The 15240-nt window shown below is 43.9% G+C and overlaps 1 protein-coding gene across 6 annotated transcripts in view; it reads right to left on the reverse strand.

Moving 5' to 3' along the window:
• Window positions 1–14281, reverse strand: part of IFT88 (intraflagellar transport 88) — a 152116-nt gene extending 137835 nt beyond the window's left edge. For 2 of the 6 annotated variants that reach the window (XM_066369219.1, XM_066369216.1), the window contains exons 1-2: window positions 14133–14281; window positions 11148–11243 (exon numbers count right to left, since the gene is read on the reverse strand). In XM_066369219.1, coding sequence (XP_066225316.1) covers window positions 11148–11237 — 90 coding nt within the window. In that variant the 5' untranslated portion in view covers window positions 11238–11243; window positions 14133–14281. Of the gene's footprint in view, window positions 1–11147; window positions 11254–14132 lie in introns of all 6 variants that reach the window. The other 4 variants (XM_066369221.1, XM_066369220.1, XM_066369218.1 and 1 more) reach the window with 3 other exon arrangements.
• Window positions 14282–15240: the final 959 nt, after the last annotated feature.

Genomic DNA, 15240 nt, shown 5'->3' on the forward strand with positions numbered 1-15240 from the left:
CAGGGGGCCGCATGTGGCCCGCGGGCCATAGTTTGGGGATGCCTGCCCTAGATATTAACTACGATTTACACAGTTCATGAGGGTCTCAGTCTTCGTGGAAGTTAGGAAAGGCTAACCAAACCTTAAAGAAATCTTAGCAAAATTATGCCTGGAGACCTCAAAAACCTAGCTCTGGTTCCTCCCCATGGCCCTCCAAAGGCACAGAGGGGCTCCCAAAGCAAACTCAGAACTAAGCCCGTTTGAGATGTTATATAGGAGACCTTTCCTAACATATATTTTGACCCAGAGGTACAGGAGCAACTTAAATATATTATCAATCTAGGACAGGTGCAACAGACTCTCCAAAACTATGGCAATCAAATCCTTCCTGCCCCAGTTGTATCTTCTCACAGGCCCAGTATAACTCCCGGGAACAGGTCCTCCTCAAGACCTGGAAGGAAGGCTCCTCAGAGGACCAATTAACTCCAAAATAGAAAAGATCCTACCAAGTCTTGCTTGCCATTCCACGGCAGTCCAGCTACACTCCCCAATACAGTTATATAGAATAAAACCTTTCTCTCCTGAGCCCTGGCCGGTTGGCTCAGTGGTAGAGCTTCGGCCTGGCGTGCAGGAGTCCCAGGTTCAATTCCCGGCCAGGGCACAAAGGAGAAGTGCCCATCTGCTTCTCCACCCCTCCCCCTCCCCCCTCCTTCCTCTCTGTCTCTCTCTTCCCCTCCCGTAGCCAAGGCTCCATTGGAGCAAAGTTGGCCCGGGTGCTGAGGATGGCTCTATGGCCTTTGCCTCAGGCACTAGAGTGGCTCTGGTTGCAACAGAGCGACTCCCCAGATGGGCAGAGCATCACCCCCTGGTGGGCATGCCGGGTGGATCCCGGTCGGGTGCATGCGGGAGTCTGTCTGACTGCCTCCCCGTTTCCAACTTCAGAAAAATACAAAAAAAAAACAACAACAACAGACAAAAACCTTTCTCTCCTGAGTCTTTCCAGGAACATCTGGAGGGCTTAAAAGTTACTCTTTAAGAAACAACCCAAAGGACACCTGTAGACCGTTAAGTAAATGACCCACCATCTGGCCACTGAAATTTTAGGCCTTTTTCTTTGCTTAGGGTTTCTTGTGGCCCTCATTTTTCTCCTCATTTGTGCACCACCAAGCACCCCACTTAGCAATGGCCTCCTTGCTCTTAAAATGGTAATTCTAGCCCTACTTGTTTAATTCCCCCATTACCTAAGAAGATTGGAGACAGAACTCTCTTAACCTTTCAAATATCATTGCTTTAGGAAACAATCTTTCTGTCTGTTGGGTCTGCCATCCCCACCCACAGGTTCACACAGTAAGCCTCAAGTGTATCCCCATAACAGGTCCAGACCTTGTTCTTTCTGGCTCCCCAAAGCATTGTGGGAAGCCTCGCCCTTGTAGGCTCATCTCAGTACCACAGAGGCTCTTGGCTGTGTTCTCCTCACTCCACTCTATCATCACACCCAGAGAAAATGGCCATATACTTTATTTTATTTACTTTACTTTTTAAAAACTTTATTCATTTTAGAGAGAAGATAGAGAGACAGAGAGAAGGGGGAGGAGCAGGAAGCATCAACTCCCATATGTGCCTTGACCAGGCAAGCTCCAGGTTTCAAACCAGCAACCTCAGAGTTCCAGGTCGACGCTTTATCCCCCGTGTCACCACAGGTCAGCTCAACAGCCACCCACTTTTATTTGTTCTTCCCTTAGCCTTACTTGCATCCCCCGAGATACGTGCACAAATAAGCCCACGCCAAATGAAATGTTTACTGGGGTTTCATCGCCCCTACTATCTTTACTAAGACTCGACAGCTCACAACTCTGTTCTCCTAACATCAGCCATGGGTGCCCTGCCTCCTACAAGTTCTTGATGGAAAAGGAATAAAAAACAACAAACATCATTCTGGAAGATGCACTTATTGGGAGAAATGTGGACACAGGCTTGGAAATTAACTTATCACATTCCTTGAGCCTGGAAGTCCCCTACAGGTCTAGAGATGCCAAATTAACAGGAGGGCCACTTTAGCCGTCCTGAGGTCATACCCCTGCACAGGGTCCCAACTCTACTACCTGGCTAAACACACATTAGCTAGGAGAGCTTGTGCACCTCCAGGGTATGCCTTCCCTTGAGGACATTTTAAATACCAACTCCCCTATGACAAACAACTCCAAAGAACTTTTACCACTCTGCTCCAGGCTTTGGCCTACCTCTGCATAGACAACTCCAAATTAAAGGGACAGTGCAAGCCCACTCTTGGTCCATTAGGGTCCACAAGAGCGGGAATAACTGTCCACAATATAACCTCCCCAACAACAGCCAAAGAACTTTAGGCCTAATCCTAGCAGGCACAGGCACAGCAATTGGCATAGCCACCCCGGGATAGGATTTGCCTATCATAAGATAACCTTCTGCAATTTACCTTGGGCCCTAGAAGACCTTGCTACCAACATATGGTAGGCCCTACAGGGAATTTGGGAATCCCTAGATTCTCTAGCTAATGTAGTTCTAGACAATAGACTCGCCCTAGACTGCCTCCTTAGCCCAACAGGGAGGCGTTTGCACTGTTGTCAAGTAATCCTGTGAGTTACATAGAGACACCAAGGTAGGTTATAGAAGAAATTTTAGGAGTAGCTTTATTATTAAACCGGCAACATGCACGGGGCATAATCCCAAATCATGCAGTTCAGAATATAGCTCTGAGGCTGGTTATATAGACATAATCACATACTGGTTAGGGGGAAAAGGAGGGGGAGCATGGTACAAAAGTCATTTACTAACAAGCTTATTGAGTTTTTGCTGTCTTGTTACAACGTTCACCTATAGGATCTATCAAAAGGAAAAAACATTCCTACACACTAAGACCATAAGATAACACAGGTGATGAATGTTTTACATACCTGACAAAGACATTCCCAAATCTTCCAAGATTTACAATCTATCCTTGTTGCCACAATAGTGGGAAATGTTTGGTTTAGGATAAGGAGAGAAGCTAAATGAAGTTACTTTTGCTAAGAGTGTTGGGGTTAGCTTAGTAGGAAGTCCAAAGCTAGCCCCTGCTTGCTTAGTTTACAAGTTTTGTACATACAAAGAATTACAAAATGATGATTATTAGAAAGCATATAAAATGTTACAGAAATCAGATTTTCATGCAAGGGAGGGCTTGTGATCCCTTTGTCTAGAACAGTGGTTCTCAAACTTTTTGAAGTCAAGGCGCATTTAAAATCCTACAAATAATTATAGGTGCATATATACAAATTCCTGAGAAATATGTTATAATAATTAAGTCAATTATTAAAGAAAAAAATATAAAGTCCAAGCGTGCTTTTATGATAATTAAACAAAATAAATACAAAATTAAATTTATTCTAACAGTAAAAAACATTTTTATGTTACATATTTTGAGTTATGCTTTTTAGAATTCATAAAAAAGAGGGCTTAAAAAATTTTAAAAATGACAAAAAAAAGTTATCTTTTTATATACATAAATACATTCTTAGTAAGATTTAGTAAATTCGGCAAGTCCCAGAGTGAATGTGTTAAGTTTTTTCATTCTTGTGTTTATGAGAAACATGAGCCTGATGTGTCCTAGTGATTTCTTCAATGTTTGGGCATATATCTGAAAAGCAAACTCTCATTTCCTCATCACTACATTGAAGAATTCCTTTTTTTTTTTTTTACTCTTAATTGTGTTGAGGGTAGAAAATCCTAATTCACATAAATAGGATGGTTGAAAATTGTAATAAAATGTTCAAAGCTTTTTTAGATATTGCTACATATTCTTCTTTTATAGAAATCCAAAAGGCTTCAAGAGACAATTCCTTATGTTTAGTGATCAATCCACGATCAGTGGATATAGCTGCCAGTTCTTCTTCTGTTAATGTTAAACCAAAATCACTTAAGCATCCATGAATGGGTTTCTAATCCAATCGTATTGGTCAGTGTTAAGTGATGGAAAATGCTATAAATTAAATTCTGCCTATTAGCCTTCAAGTCCTATTTTATTTACACTTAACTTTTGCTCACTTCCAGAATTGGATTCTTCAACATCACGCTTCTTTTTGAGAAATCTATCCATTTTATTTGGGAGTATTTATCTAAAAATAATATAATGATGTGTTAATAAATATAATAATGATGTATTAACAAAAAGAGTGCTATTTCCATAATGAAATGGTATAATAGAGTAACTATATTTATTTTTATATCTGGGCACATGCCACGAACCAGCACAGCTAGTAATTCCAGGTCCCGAGTGGGAACCATGTATAATTAAGAAAATATGGGGAATTAAGAAAATATGGGGTTGGGAGGGCCCTGTAACTGCTGCTGGCAAGAACAAAGCGCACCCCAAAAACCGCATCTTGCTTTATTTATAGGGCAAAGTGAGGCCATTAGCAAATCTTAACTTTACACTAAACAAAGGATAGAAGAAACTTGCCTCCAGTTTTTCCGGGGAACATGGGGGGGTAGTGTAAACAATCCAGCACCACAGTTTAACAGCCTTTTGCAACCTAATCAGGCAAGTGAGGAGGGGGGTTGGGCAGACTGTCAGCTTACAGCCAATTCCCCATACCTCTGTCCCCCAAAAATCTAAACTCCAAAAACCCTGTTGGTTTTCTGATCCTCAACAGGCACATATTTCTCTGGAATACCATAGGGTGCACTTGGAAATCTTCTAGGGTACACTAGCGCGTCCTGGCGCACACTTTGAGAATCACTGGTCTAGAGGTATACATCACTCTTATGATTCTAGGCTGGGAGAGTGAGTCAGGATTAGCATAAAAAGTTTTAATTAAAGTACGTAAACATTGTTTCCTGAAGGCTTTTAAGAAAGGAGAAGAGGAAGGGGTTTTCAGATAGCCTCTATCTTCTTTGCTCTGTCTAGTAAGTGGTGTCAGTCCTCCCCGAGAACTACAGTAAATAGTTAAACTGTGACTAGCTGACTTTGGCCCTGCAAGCTCTTCTTCTTGCATTCTTCTTGTTTTTTCTTCCTCAGAAAGGAGGGGTAAGGGGGCCTGATTCTTTTAAAATACTAATGCTAACAATTTTTGCAATTCCTTGGCACCTTATCACAGCGCAGTCACTAACAAAACCTGCTGCACATGTGCAAACAAATCAGGTCAGAGTGAACATAATATAAAAAAAAATCTATGAGCAGATATACTGGCTTCACAGGTGCACCCAAGAAACAGACCCCATTGTGGTTTGGAACGCAATTAAAAAGGCTCTCCCTTCTTTCACCTGGCTCTTTCCACTCCTCAGTCAGTTAATAATTCTTCTCCTCCTTTTATTATTTGGTCCATACCATTTTAATCTTCTTGTTAAATTTGTATCTTCTAGGATAAAACAGTATCATGTAAAGATGATAACTCTCCAAGGATTCCAGCCCATGCCTCAACCTCCAGGGGATATAGAGCTCTGAGAACCTTAGATCCAGCAGGGAGATTTTTTTATCCCAGTGTAGGCAGGGTCTATGCCCAATCTCTCCCAAAGCAACTACTTCATCTTAATGGGATCAAAATCATTCAGGGGAAATTTATGAGTCAAGAAATTTAAGATAGGAAACAAAGGCCTCAAGTTCTATCTCTCCCCTTTTCTGTCCTGGCTGGAATACTGCACATGCAACTTTTGCTAACTACCTGTTTCCCCGCCTTTCCTTCCCAATTTCCTGTTACGATAATGAACACTGTTGTTCTCAACCAAATTCAGCAGCCATGCTGACATACAAGTGACCAACAGGGTTAATATAATATCATTATACCAAATTTACACTGCAGTTTGGGAACCACTCCACCCCTTTAATCACCATGACAGTTCCAGAAGGATCAAAGAAAGAAATCACTATCCAGAGAGGAGGGGCAAGGACAAGCCACATCAACAGTCACCCCACGAGCATCAGAACTGAGGACCATTCTATCCCCCTTGCCTATGTTTTATAAAAACCTACCCAAACTCCACCACAGTGTCTTGTTTGCTGAGTTTGCCAGTACTCCCTTCTCAAGTGCACACTTTTGTTTTAATATATTTACTGTGCCTTGCTGAACCTTTGTTTTGCCCTCAATTTTTTTTCTTTTTTATTTATTTATTTATTTATTTTTTACAGAGACAGAGAAAGGGATAGACAGGAACGGAGAGAGATGAGAAGCATCAATCATCAGTTTTTCATTGTGCGTTGCAACACCTTAGTTGTTCATTGATTGCTCTCCCACATGTGCCTTGACCGTGGGCCTTCAGCAGACTGAGCAACCCCCTGCTGGAGCCAGTGACCTTGGGTTCAAGCTAGTGGGATTCTGCTCAAACCAGATGAGCCCGTGCTCAAGCTGGCGATCTCGGGGTCTCGAACCTGGGTCCTCCACATCCTAGTCTGACGCTCCATCCACTGCGCCACCGCCTGGTCAGGCTTTTTCTTGCATGGTTACAAGGACCTGGACCACACTATCAAGTTGAGGCCTCTTTTAGCCTCCCCAGGTACCTCTGGCATGATATTCACATAATTTTCATTACAGTATATTGTTATAATTTTTCTACTTTATTATTAGTTGTTGTTGTTAATGTATTACTGTGCCTAATGTATAATGAAATTTTACCACAAGTATGTATGTGTAGGAAAAAGCATAGTATTTATAGGATTCAGTACTATAGCCAGTTTCAGGCATCCACTGGGAGACTTGAAATGTGTCCTCTGTGGATAAGGGGGTACTACTGTACTTCCCATAAAATACACTTGGTTACTGCCTGACCTGTGGTGAAGCAGTGGATAAAGTGTCGACGTGGAACACTGAGGTCACTGGTTCAAAACCCTGGGTTAGCCTGGTTAAGGCACATATGGAAGTTGATACTTCCTGCTCCTCCCCCCCTCCTTTCTCTCTCCAAAAAGAAAAAAAAAAGTAGCCCTGGCCGGTTGGCTCAGCGGTAGAGCGTCGGCCTAGCGTGCGGAGGACCCGGGTTCGATTCCTGGCCAGGGCACACAGGAGAAGCGCCCATTTGCTTCTCCACCCCTCCGCCGCACTTTCCTCTCTGTCTCTCTCTTCCCCTCCCGCAGCCAAGGCTCCATTGGAGCAAAGATGGCCCGGGCGCTGGGGATGGCTCCTTGGCCTCTGCCTCAGGCGCTAGAGTGGCTCTGGTCGCAACATGGCGACGCCCAGGATGGGCAGAGCATCGCCCCCTGGTGGGCAGAGCGTCGCCCCTGGTGGGCGTGCCGGGTGGATCCCGGTCAGGCGCATGCGGGAGTCTGTCTGACTGTCTCTCCCTGTTTCCAGCTTCAGAAAAATTAAAAAAAAAAAAAAAAAAAAAGCAAAGAAAAAAAAAATAAATAAATAAAATATATATATACTTGGTTATTAAAAATTAAATACAAATAATACATTAAAAATAGAGTCACTATCAATTAACTTTTTAAAACTGCAAAGTAAAATGATTATATAACCAGGAGTTATATTAATTAATTAATTTTTTACAGAGACAGAGTGAGAGAGAGAGGGATAGATAGGGACAGACAGGAATGAAGAGAGATGAGAAGCATTAATCATCGGTTTTTCGTTGCAACACCTTAGTTGTTCATTGATTGCTTTCTCAAATGTGCCTTGACCGAGGGCCTTCAGCAGACCAAGTAACCCCTTGCTTGAGCCAGCGACCTTGGGTCCAAGCTGGTGAGCTTTTGCTCAAACCAGATGAGTCCGCGTTCAAGCTGGCAACCTCGGGGTCTTGAATCTGGGTCCTCCGCATCCCAGTCCGACACTCTATCCACTGTGCCACCGCCTGGTCAGGCTCCTTTAATTTTTATTTTAAATAATCTTCATAACCTTCCATATCAGCTACATAATTTTAAACAAGTACACAATTCTTGGTTAGCTATAGAAACTAGGCAATTTCCATTTGAAGTATAAAACCACAGGTAAACTTCAGCATAATTAATCATAGTAATCAGCAGATCTTTTGGAAAAGGATGTCTTCTAGTATTCCTTTTAGTAAAATTGATTAATCAGTTCAATGAATTCTGGAAAACTAAAAATTGTCAACAAATCCTCCAATTACAAATACCAACTAATACAACTTTGTAATTTTCTCTTTTTCATGATTTGAGTAACAGCTTGCATCATCTATGGAACAGCTTAAAAACTATTTCAAGTAATTCAGTTATATATTAAACATTTTATTATTTCAATTAAGATAAAAGAAAACCATAAGAAAGGCAAATATTTTTTACTATATGATTTATTTTGTTTCTGATATTCTGAATATTCAATTCAAATGAAACAATGAAGCTACACTGTGATGACCTCAAGAGTTAGGAAGTTCCTCTGGTGCTTTAAAAACAATCATATTCATGATCTATCTAAATTCCATTTCCTGGACTCTATCCTAGAGAATGTTTGATCAAAATGTGAAAATTATTTATGCATAAAATTGTTCACTGCATTGTTGTTATTTATAGCAGCAGCAAACTATAAATACCCTATGATCAGAAAAGTTGTAATCAACTCTATATATTCAGTATGTAGCCATTAAAATTCCACTTATTTCAATTTTTACTACAAAACTGTTATAATATAGTTGAATGTAGAAAAGCAAACAGAAAAATATATGCTAGTTCAAGTCAAACATGCTACAATTGTATTCATGAAGGAAAGAAGAAGGAAACGTTAAGTGTAGTTAGTTCTGAATACTGGAGACTTATATGTAGTTTTATTTTTCAACAATGGCATGTATATTCTTTATACATTTAACTTTGATAACAGGAGAAAGGGGGAGAGATCAGTGGTTTCCATAATTTATATTATTGTAGGAAAATGCCTATATTTTCATGCAAAATTATTAAAAGGAGTCTACATCATCTTGTATGTTCCTATATGTGCATTTGTGTGTGTGTTTGTGTGTATGTGTGTGTATGCAAGGAAGGAAACATCTGTGTAGAAAAGACAAGGGAATACAACAAAACATTAGGTGATATGTCTAATTCAGGTGATCTTTAGGTGACAGAATTCATGTCACTTTATTTTTTCTTTGATCTTCTGTATTTTTCAATTTTTTTGTATTTTTCTGAAGCTGGAAACGGGGAGAGACAGTCAGACAGACTCCCGCATGCGCCCGACCGGGATCCACCTGGCACGCCCACCAGGGGCGACGCTCTGCCCACCAGGGGGCGATGCTCTGCCCCTCCGGGGCATCGCTCTTTTGCGACCAGAGCCACTCTAGCGCCTGGGGCAGAGGCCAAGGAGCCATCCCCAGCACCCGGGCCATCTTTGCTCCAATGGAGCCTTGGCTGCGGGAGGGGAAGAGAGAGACAGAGAGGAAGGAGAAGGGGAGGGGTGAAGCAGATGGGTGCTTCTCCTGTGTGCCCTGGCCGGGAATCGAACCCGGGACTTCTGCATGCCAGGCCGACGCTCTAACACTGAGCCAACCGGCCAGGGCCATATTTTTCAAAATTTTTTACAATGGTCAGTATCTCCTAGATTTTTGTTTCATATAGAATAAGTGAATACTTTCTGTTTTCTTTCTAGGTCTCAAATTCACAGATCACCATTTTTCTCCAAAGAAAAAAATAATTTGAAAATGACTAGAAGGTATATGAAAAACTCTAGTGGAATAGAATGAGATTTCCTAAATTAGTTTAAAGTTCTATACATGCTAATGTTTGATTCTTATACACTAGCAAGTGAATTATCTCCCACATGTTTTACCCTTACTTTTCTCACACACTAATTCAAGATGAGTTCATAAAGAGGATTTTTGTTTTTTTATGATTTGAAAACTATAATTCTTACAATGAGGTAAAAAGGTTTAAAATATTTGTTTTAGTAAGAATTTCATTTTTTAAATACCTACACTACTAAATATTAAGTAGACACAGACTTGTTGACATAAGGGGATAGTAATAAAAGAGAAAAAGCAGGCTAGAAGACAGTACAGAGTACGACACCAATTTACTCCAAACTCTAAAGACACACACACATATCTGCATAGAAAATATTTGGAGAGATGAGCACTGTAAGTTAGTTCATGGTTATCTCTAGGTAGTGACAGTTTCTATGATTTTAATTTTTCTTTCTTTTTTTTTTTATTTTTTTATTTTTTATTTTACTGAAGCTGGAAACGGGGAGAGACAGACAGACTCCCGCATGCGCCCAACTGGGATCCACCCGGCATGCCCACTAGGGGGCGACGCTCTGCCCACCAGGGGGTGATGCTCTGCCCATCCGGGGCGTCGCTCTTTTGCGACCAGAGCCACTCTAGCGCCTGAGGCAGAGGCCACAGAGCCATCCCCAGTGCCTGGGCTATCTTTGCTCCAGTGGAGCCTCGGCTGCAGGAGGGGAAGAGAGAGACAGAGAGGAAGGAGAGGGGGAGAGGTGGAGAAGCAGATGGGCGCTTCTCCTGTGTGCCCTGGCCGGGAAATCGAACCCGGGACTTCTGCACACCAGGCCGACGCTCTACCACTGAGCCAACCAGCCAGGGCCTTAATTTTTCTTTATACCTATTCTTTCCTCTAAATTTTCTATAAAATACTTACATAACTCAATGAAAATAAAGTATCTCAATGTGACATTTCAAATTTAGAACATTAAAAAAACTTGATTTTAAGTACTTCAGTGATCTAAGTCTTTAAAACTCACACATTCAGATAGACAGTGCTGAAGAACAGTGTATGATTGATCCTAATTCGCTTCCATAACCTTTCTCATGATTTTCCCTTCAGCTCCTATTATCATTACTGGTGAAAGTTAGTGGAGTCTTCAGTTATAGCACTTGTCTAAGCTTTCAATCAGTTTACTTAATTAAAAGCATAGTAATGCAGAATACTCAAATCTAAACTTTTCATGAACCAGTTGCTTAACAAAGACCAACATAGAAAACAAGTGTATATACACTGCTCACAAAAATTAGGGGATCAGAGAATGTGCAAAGGATACTCCAGTACTTTCAGCCTTTTGTATAGTGCATTTTCATCAGTGAAATAAAAGTTGGTTTTGCATCTCATTTGCATAATCAAACAACTTTCTTTGACTTGTTTGCTTTTATGATGTTCTTGTTTAATAAAAAAAATCAAGTGCTTTTTTTATCACTTCATTCTGAAATATCCCTTAATATTTGTAAGCAATACACACACACACACACACACACAAATTTTTTTTTCTTACCTCAGTATCATAGGTTGGATTGTAATCATTATAACCAGAATAAAGGTCGTCCTCATCTGTCTCTGGGGCCAGGTGTACATTCTGCATCATCTGTACCTAGGCAAAACTGGCAGTGTAAATATGCTCTTGGGATAAGGAATAATTCTTAATTGAAATACAGAATAACTATTTAACAACCTTTCTGGTCAAATTCATCTCTACACATTGTTTGTTTGTTTGTTTTTGTGACAGAGACAGAGAGAGTCAGAGAGAGGGACAGATAGGGACAGGCAAACAGGAAGGGAGAGAGCTGAGAAGCATCAATTCTTCGTTGTGGCTCCTTAGTTGTTCATTGACTGCTTTCTCATATGTGCCTTGATGGGGGGAGGGGCTACAGCAGACTGAGTGACCCCCTGCTCAAGCCAGTGACCTTGGGTCCAAGCTGGTGAGTCTTGATCAAACCAGATGAGCCCGCGCTCAAGCTGGCGACCTCGAGGTCTTGAACCTGGGTCCTCTGTGTCCCAGTCCAATGCTCTACCCACTGCGTCACTGCCTGGTCAGGCACTTCTCTACATTGTTATGGCTTAAAACTTTTTTCATGTCAAAGTTTCAAAACTAGGTGGCAAAATGTTCATCCGTTGCCCTAGGGTCACATTCTTTCCAAACCTATTCCCTTGGCCTGACCTGTGGTGGCGCAGTGGATAAAACTTCGACCTGGAACGCTGAGGTCACAGGTTCAAAACCCTGGGCTTACCTGGTCAAGGCACATATGGGATTTGATGCTTCCTGCTCCTCCCCCCCTTGTGTCTCCCTTCTCCCTCTCTCTCTCTCCTCTCTCAAGTGATAAATAAAATCTAACAAAAAAACCAAAAATACCCGATTCCTGCAAAGAATACTGACAAGCACTCGAGAGGAATATAGTTCATCATCATTATTTTCAAGGAGCTTAGTATCAAGTGCAGAAAAAAGGTATGTAATAGTCAATGACAGAGACAGGCAGAATCCACTGCACACCCAGCAGAACAGCTAAATTACAAAGCCCAATGACAAAAAATGTCAACAAACATAGAGAGCAACTGGAATACTCATTGTTGGTAGGACCATAAAATGGTACAATTCTAGGAAAGAGTCTGGTGGTTTCATAAAATTAACATATATCTTTTACAGCCCAGTAATTTCATTCCAAAGTATTTATTTACCCAAGAGAAATGAAAACATATGTATATGAAAGATGTATAATAATGTTCACAGGGCTTCATAGATAATAGCCCAAAGTAGAAACACACCAGGTGCCCATCAATATAATGGATAAGCAAAATGTGGTATATTCATGCAGTGAAAAATTATTCCTTGGTAAAAATAATGCATTGGGATTACATATACAGCAATATGGCCGTTCTCCGACTTCCGCATGCTTCAGAAAGCTAAGGGCTTCTTCAAATAGATTGCTACTACTCTCCAACCGAGTTTCTGGTTCATTAAGTCCTGGTTGGGAGTTGTCACCACCCCCTCAATCCCTAAGAATGTGCACTTCAAATCAGTTTCCAATGCTGCTGACAGCACTGATCTGGGGACCACACTTTGAGGACTACTGTGTTGAAAAAAAGCCACCTGATTATGAGCCCTGTGTCAAGTCAGTATGGCTTAGACATGTGCTATAAAAACAGCAATTTATAGAACCAGAGGTCCATCCTTTCTGCTGGGTTGCAACCAGATTGAAAACAGTTTTCATCCATCGAACATACACACTTTAAAAAACATATTAACTGGCCCTGGCCGGTTGGCTCATTGGTAGAGCGTCGGCCTGGCATGCAGGATTCCCGGCCAGGGCACACAGGAGAAGCGCCCATCTGCTTCTCCACCCCTCCCCCTCTCCTTCCTCTCTGTCTGTCTCTTCCCCTCCCGCAGCCAAGGCTCCACTGGAGCAGAGTTTGCCCGGGCGCTGAGGATGGCTCTGTGGCCTCTGCCTCAGGTGCTAGAATGGCTCTGATTGTGGCAGAGCAACGCCCCAAGATGGGCAGAGCATCGCCCCCTGGTGGGCATGCGGGAGTCTGCCTTCCCGTTTCCAGATTCGGAAAAATACAAAAAAAACCCCAAAACATATTAACTAATTGATGTGAGAGTGTGAGAAACACTGATTTGTTGTTCTACTTATTCACGCACTCACTGGCTGATTCCCACGGGTGCCCTCACGGGGGATGGAACCCACAACTTTGGTGTATGGACACGACACTAACCAACTGAGCTACCCAGACAGGGCCTGAACACACAAACTTGAAAGGCGTGGAAAGTCAGGCTGGGAAAGGTAAACGAAATACTTGGCTAACAGGTACGGGTGGCAGAACGAAGGTCTGCTAGATCTTCCACGCTATTTGAAAAGCAGCTTATGCAGAAGAGTCCCGCTTTGAGAAGATCTGGGGAGAAGACTCCCTGAATGTTTGAAATGTGAGAGGTATTTGTTTTCACGGTACTGACCAGGCTGGACAGCCTCTCTCCCATATGCCCATTGCCGTCTCTTTCAAGCTCACCGCCAGGAAGTGAACCGGGTAGAGAAGACAGTGGGGTTCAGGCCCCGAAGGGGTCTCGGGGAAAACAGCACTTGCAGTCTTTGGCTGTTTCCACCTTCGGGGCGGGGTGAGGGGCGGTGAGGACTTGCAGCTGTGCGCCAGCACACCCCACGAATGGCGCTTTTCACGAACTTTACCCAACACGCACGGGACAAGGGAGAGTCCACCACGTCTGCTGCGACCAGCTCTAACTCGGTGCCCACCTTCCTGGTTCAGGCGTGACTGTGACTTGGGCCGGGCGGCCACGCAAACGTGATGGCGGCGGGCGCTCGGGCTCGGGGCAGACGCGCGGTCAGCGGGGCGAGGGGGGCGGGTGCCGCTCGGCAGGCAGAGGCCGTTCGCGGCCCCTACAGGCCAGCCCCCTAGTCCCCGGATCCCCGAGCGGCGCGGAGCCCGCGCCAGTCCCCCGAGGCGCCCCCGTCCCCGGCCTTTCTCCTACCTCGCGGTGAGGGGAACAGTGCGACCGCGAGTGGACCCGGGGCGACGCGACGTTTTGCAGAATTTAAGACCCTGCGTAGGCTAAGCGCGGTGTCAGCCGTTGCTACGCGCGGATCCACGGAAGCCGCTCCCACAGGCCTCGGTGCCAGGGGCGGGGCCTCAGAGGCGTAGGAGGTGGGGGCCGGAAAGGCGTGGGAAGGACCCGAGAGGCGTGGGGGGGTGGGCCTGAGAGGCCAGAGGGGAGAGAGGCGGGGCCGCGAGGAGGGCGGCTGCGCAGGCTGGCCTGGAGGGCGGCCTCTAGTGGGAAGGAAAGGAAGCTTAAATGTTATAAAAACTTATGAAATTCGCCAGAAAATAGGTGACTACAAAAAAAAAAAAAAAATCCCTTGACCAGGAGGTGGCGCAGTGGATAGATCGTTGGCCTGGGACGCTGAGGACCCAGGTTGGAAACTGGAAGTTTCTGGTTTGAGTGCTTGAGTGCCCCGTCGCTGGCTTGAGCAAGGGGTCACTGTTTGGCATAAGCCGGTACCACTTATTAACATGGAGATCACAAAGGAGAAGCAGGTCTGGGAGAGAAAATACATTTAGTTTTAAATGGGCTAAATTTCAGACGCCAATAAAATAGGCAACAGAGATGTTGAGTAGGCAGTTGCATAGAAAGATGTAAAGCTGAGACATGATTCCATCTGCAACAGACATTTGGGATTCACTGGCTCCTAAAGTTGACAGCCTAGAAGCCTGGGGAGGGGGGTGAGTGAGATTGCTGCAGGGAAGCAGGGTGTAGAGCAGGGGTCGGGAACCTTTTTGGCTGAGAGAGCCATGAATGACACATATTTTAAAAAGTAATTCCGTGAGGCCCTGGCCGGTTGGCTCAGTGGTAGAGCGTCGGCCTGGCGTGCAGGAGTCCCGGGTTCGATTCCCGGCCAGGGCACACAGGAGAAGCGCCCATCTGCTTCTCCACCCCTCCCCCTCTCCTTCCTCTCTGTCCCTCTCTTCCCCTCCCACAGCCGAGCCTCCATTGGAGCAAAGATGGCCGGGGTGCTGGGGATGGCTCCTTGGCCTCTGCCTCAGGCGACAGAGCACACCCCGGAGGGGAGGGGCAGAGCATC

Source organism: Saccopteryx leptura, chromosome 2 (genome assembly GCF_036850995.1).
Source record: "Saccopteryx leptura isolate mSacLep1 chromosome 2, mSacLep1_pri_phased_curated, whole genome shotgun sequence".
Taxonomy (NCBI): domain Eukaryota; kingdom Metazoa; phylum Chordata; class Mammalia; order Chiroptera; family Emballonuridae; genus Saccopteryx; species Saccopteryx leptura.